Source organism: Xyrauchen texanus, chromosome 23, assembly GCF_025860055.1.
Source record: "Xyrauchen texanus isolate HMW12.3.18 chromosome 23, RBS_HiC_50CHRs, whole genome shotgun sequence".
Taxonomy (NCBI): Eukaryota; Metazoa; Chordata; class Actinopteri; order Cypriniformes; family Catostomidae; genus Xyrauchen; species Xyrauchen texanus.
The window spans coordinates 20,341,593-20,347,357 of NC_068298.1; the positions used below are offsets into that span (position 1 = coordinate 20,341,593).

At 35.4% G+C, this 5,765-nt stretch overlaps 1 protein-coding gene across 5 annotated transcripts in view; it reads left to right on the forward strand.

Annotated features, from left to right (window-relative positions):
- LOC127663517 (glutamate receptor 2-like) overlaps positions 1-5,336 on the forward strand; it is a 44,250-nt gene extending 38,914 nt beyond the window's left edge. For 2 of the 5 annotated variants that reach the window (XM_052155124.1, XM_052155126.1), the window contains exons 15-16: positions 1,041-1,175; positions 3,492-5,336. In XM_052155124.1, the coding sequence (XP_052011084.1) occupies positions 1,041-1,175; positions 3,492-3,656 (300 nt within the window). In that variant the 3' untranslated portion in view covers positions 3,657-5,336. Of the gene's footprint in view, positions 1-1,040; positions 1,291-3,491 lie in introns of all 5 variants that reach the window. The other 3 variants (XM_052155127.1, XM_052155128.1, XM_052155129.1) reach the window with 2 other exon arrangements.
- The last annotated feature ends 429 nt before the right edge of the window (positions 5,337-5,765 follow it).

A 5,765-nucleotide genomic window follows, 5' to 3' on the forward strand; every position in this document is an offset into this window, starting at 1 on the left:
CAAGGGGCTCATCTCAAATAGCCAATGGTCTTTATTTAATGTGACAGCCATGAATGTGATTTTCTACTTTCTATTGCTAATCAGAAGTAGGTGACATTAGGTGGAGGGACGTTGTCATTCTAGACAGCATTTGATTGGACGAAATAAGTGAGTGCTTTATGAGTCATCAATATGTTTAGGTCTGTTTCCTGGAAGAGAAAACTAAATTTTAAATGTGTATATCTGCTTTAGTGAATTTTGTTAACATTTAGGACTGAACTAACATATAGATGACATCAAAGCTAATAATCATGGACCTTAAAACCACAAAACTCTAATTTGGATTTCATGGGATCGTTAAAGAAAGTGAGCTTTGTCTATCTGTCTGTGTTGTCTTTTATGCGTGGTCATTTTGTGCACAGTACAGAACACTAATGTTTGGAAAGAATATCTAAATGACAGCCCCTAATCCCCATTGACCTTTTTGTAGGTGTACATGTGTGTTTATCTCCTCCATTCTTTTAAGCACAATGCCTGTCATCTGCCATCCCTGTGTTTAATGCTATGCCCTTCATCTTGATGCCTCTCTTGAGCATCCCTTTAAATGGTCCTGTAGGCTTTCTTACACAAGTGTAATTCATATTATAGCCAAGCATAGCACATTAACCCCTGCTATTATTGTCAATTCAATGGAGAAATAATATTTACTACAGCCGTTAGCATGTTAGAATATCAGGACTTGTCATTAATCCAGCACATACCTTGTTATTGGTTTTGTGTATAACCTTATCAGCGAATGTTAAAGGCTTTAGTAAATCCATCTCATTGAAGCAGAATTGTTGGCCATGCCCATTTGCATTGCTTTAAGGGCACAACATTAACCAGCAGCACATTCTACTTGGCACAGTTATTGTTTTTAACATTACCGTCCTGAGCTGTGCATTTGTATTCACATAGAATAAAACCGCCACATAACTATGCAGTTGTTTATGTATATGCATGTTGTATTGTGATCCTGCTCTATGCCTGACAGCTGACCTATGTCTCATGTGCATTTGCAGGAGAAGACCAGTGCTCTCAGCCTGAGCAATGTAGCTGGGGTCTTCTACATCCTAGTGGGCGGCCTGGGCTTGGCCATGCTGGTGGCTCTGGTCGAGTTCTGTTACAAGTCCCGAGCCGAGGCCAAGCGCATGAAGGTGGCAAAGAATGCACAGAATATTAATCCCCCTTCTTCGCAGAATTCACAGAATTTTGCCACTTATAAGGAAGGGTACAACGTATATGGGATCGAAAGTGTAAAAATTTAAGGGGGTAGGATACGCGGCCGTCATTCCAATCTCTTCCCATGCACGCTTCATTTGGCTTCCATCTATCCCATTCCCTGAATGTTCTATTGAGGTTTGGACAAAGCTGGATCGTATGCACAGTAGTATGTACTGGTGTTCTGTGTTTCTTGAGAGAGAGAAAAAAAACTTAATTTCTCCTCGCCCACTGCACACATATTGGAGAGAAAAGGGTTTTTTGTTAATCCATCTGATTTTGTTCCATCATCATCATTGTCATGTATGACTGTTGTATCAGTCATCTCCCTCATTTCCTGCTTGCAATATGATTTTCTAAATATGCTTATGTGATTGCTTGTAACTTTGTCAGTCAGTGTACTTGTATATGGTATCATTTTCATGTATTTCCACCATATTATATCAGATTAACATCTACATTTTCACATACTATTGAACCAGGGGTCTTCAACAGGGGTTTAATTATTGTTTGATCTCAAAATAATTCTTGAGGAAAAATACAAAAATATGCATTATACAAAAATGCAATATTAAGCTATGTTATACAAAAGCTGAAGTCAAAAGGCCAAAAAAAAATGTTTTTTCTTGTCTTTCCCACATTCAAATGTATGAAAGTGTACATAAATCATTAAAGGAATATTCCAGCTTCAATACAAGTTAACCTAGATCAACAGCATTTGTTGAGTACAACAAAAAAACAAAAAAAATTATAATCTGAGTTACAGTAAGGCATTACAATGGATGTGAATAGGGCCAATCTGTAAGCATTAAAATACTCACTGTTTCATAAGTTTAGACAAAAAATGTAAACAGAATGCGTGTTAACATGATCGCCTACTAACCTTTTCTGTGTAAAGTTCTATCCAGTTTTACAACTTTGTTGCCATGATGATGTAACGATTACAACTTCCCATCTCAAATAATACACAAGTTTTAAGAGAAGAATGAAAGGGTTAGTTCACCCAAAATGAAAAGTCTCTCATGATTTACTTACCTTTAAGCCATCCCAGATGTGTATAACTTTCTGCTTCAGCAGAGCTGAAGTGAAGATTTTTATTAGCAGATTTTAAATCAGTTTCTCCATCTAATGCATGTAAACGGGTGCTATCAGGCTGCTGGCCTTTTGATGGTCCAGAAGGAATATTCATGCTGCATACAAACTTGATCCAGTCGATCAATTAATGTCTTCTGTAGCAAACAGATAGGTATTTAGTTTTTTACTTTAAATCACTGCTTCCGCCCAGCACTGTATTTCTGTCTGAAATGAACCAAATCCTGCGTGATGTTAGTTCCTCTGTTGTGTGCAAAGTGTGCACTTACGACTTCTTGCGTGAACGTGCAATAGCGCTTGCGTCACTGATGCGTCGACTGTTGGCAGAAAGCAATTTTTTAAAGTTAATAAAGTTTTAATTATTGATTTATTTTTACACAAACCTATCGATTTGCTTCAGAAGACATTCATTGATCGACTGGAGCCATGTAGATTACTTGTATGTTGCCTGAATATGCCTTTTGGACCATCAAACAGCACACGTTTACATGCATTATATGGACAAACTGAGCTGAAATCTGCTTATAAAAATCTTCACTTTAGTTCTGCTTAAGAAGGAAAGCCATACATATTTGGGATGGCTTAAAGGTAAGTAAATCATGAGAGGATTTTCATTTTGGGGTGAGCTATCCCTTTAATGTAGGTACTTTTATAAAATTATAAGCTTAACATTTCTGCCTTTTAACCCCTTCAGAAATTGGCACTTATTCACTTCCATTGTATGTGACTCACCGTAACCCTGAAGAAAAGGAGGGACAAGTTATTCAAAATAAATTTTTGTGGTAATCAACATTATGCCACAACTGCTGTTGATTGAGCTTAACTTACAGTATATTGAACCTGGAATATTCTTTAATGATTATTAAAATGGCTTTTCAATGTAACCATCAAACAGTAAAGTATGTTAATACATTAATATGGGACTATACATGTTATTATTTGGCAGGCTTAAAATGCAACATTCAGTTCTATATAATATGTAACAGGGCTCCTGAGCTCAAAAAAGTTGAAGACCCCTGAAATAAACATTTTAAAAATAAGATTGAAGTCAGTTTGCGGGATTTGCTCTAACCACCTCCATTCTCTTTTCTGTGAACGTGTGTATGTGTGTTTGTGCGTATGTTTGTTTCTCTGTTTGTTTCTGTGTGCGTATGTTCCAGGTGACCTTCTCAGATGCCATGAGGAGCAAAGCAAGGTTGTCTGTAACTGGGAGTACTGGCGAGAATGGACGTGTGATGAGTCCTGAGTTCCCCAAAGCAGTACATTCAGTGCCCTTTGTTAGACCTGGTGTGGGAATGAACGTCAGTCTGACGGATCTCTCCTGATGGATAAGAACCTGCCGAGTGCCTTACACAATGGTTTTCAATAGAGCGTGTTCTATTCTCTTTCCTGTCTCTCTCCCCTATCTCTCACCTTTCTTTTTGGCTGAATGGAGGATGGAGGGCTCATTTGATGTCATAGACATAATCCTTTCTTGGCCCTTTATAACAAAAGATGCACTCTTGTATTGGAATTGCACCAACTAACACAAAGACAGTCACTCGCTGTGCTGGTGACATATATCTCCCTGTAATGGATCTTTTTGATGACAAACTTGACTAACGTGAAATGCTGTGAGCAAGAAAGAGAGAAGGTAATAATGTCTGTTTTCGTAGCTGACGCCATTCGATGTCTATTGCGGCTCAAGCACACTTTTCATTGCATCAGGATATGAAATATCTTTTTATTAATAAAACAAGCAAAATTCTCTTATCAAAAAGTATTTTTATGTATTTTCACACAAATGGCTTTTAAATAAATCTGCTTACATTACCAGTTAAGTAAACCTGTAAACCATAATCTTGATATACTTTCAAGAGTTTAGCCACTAGTTTAACATTTTAATGCCAAATATGTTGCTTATCCTGTAATGTATTAGTCCTCTAAAGTTTCTTATACATTCATTAACATTTTGGTGTTAATATGAAATATCTAGCAATGCTTGACATTTGAAAAGTGGGTGCCATAGTACCTTCATTAACTTGTTTGGTTTTAAGAATCTGTATTTTTGTTTATCAAAAATCAGGGTAGCAGTTATAACATTAAAACGATGTTTACAATGTGAACATGAAAAAAAGACTTTTAAAAAAGAAAAAAGAAAAGTACCTATTGTATTATTACATATGTTTTTCTGTCAAATTAATAGAAGTATACACATCAACAAAATGCTCTGTTAAAAAAAGCCAAATAATTGTGCCAAAATTACTGATACATATAGTCATATATTAATCTGTCATCAATGTGAATGTAGTCAATACATTCTGTAAGTTTTGTTACTAAATGTACAGTTAGATGGTATACACAGTGATTTATCAAGGCTTTTATTTTATTTATTATGATTATTATTTTGATTTGCTTATAGCCATGTTAGCACTATAGCTTTTCATATTCTCTCTTGAATTTGTTTTCATTTTTATAGTAATAATGAAGAGCATCCAGTTTAAATATATTCTTACAAGATGAGGAATTTCATATTACAGGCCAAAGTACCTGTGCTTATTCTTCAGTATTTACAGACAGAATTTAGGATACTATGAGGGACATAACAACATTTTGTTCCATAATGACCACAGTTTATAACTCAGTTTGTTACAAAAACAATAACAAATGGTTAATACTTGACACCGCAATAAGACAAGAAAAAAAAAAAAAGATGTTCCCTGCAGACAGAATAGATTTATACACACAGATAACAGTCAACATGTACAATAATGTACAATTTATGTGTCCTTTTTCTCTCTCTCTCTTTTCAACCTTTTCTTCTTCAGCTCTTCTCTGGAAAGTTTTTCTTGCATCCTTGACAGGGGCAGATACTGGGTATCACTTTCAGTTTTGTCATAATATACTTTATACAAGTTGAACAAGTCCATGTCATTTTAAGGGCCGCTCTCTGTACCATTTTGTAAATGAATGTGTGCCAACTTGTTTATTTTTTGGGATCCTTTCTAAATAAACCTGACTAATTATCTAATGTGTTAACTGAAGTTTTCAATGGCCAATTATGTTGGCTGTCCAAGGTGTGCTTGGGGTTCATAAAGATGCTTTATGCCAAAGTACAGTATATTTCACTTGACAGATTGCATCATAAAGTGATTTATGAAGAGACTTAATCCTCTTTTCAAGCACAATGTGACAAAATATGCCCTGTGATTTTGCTAATGGAGCTTCATGAACATGGAATTCATTTTTTTGTGTACGTTTACAATTCATAATATATGTGCTAATCAGTGCGCTTCTTGAAGTGTAATGTCTTTTTATGATGATTATTATAAAAGTGTTTATTCTATTCACTAGTATAATGACTTAATCAAACAGAGAGACTAAACTAAGGATTTTATTCTTCCCAATAGGTAATTCATTAAGTGATTTCCTTTCATTTCTTGTTGCTGTGAGAT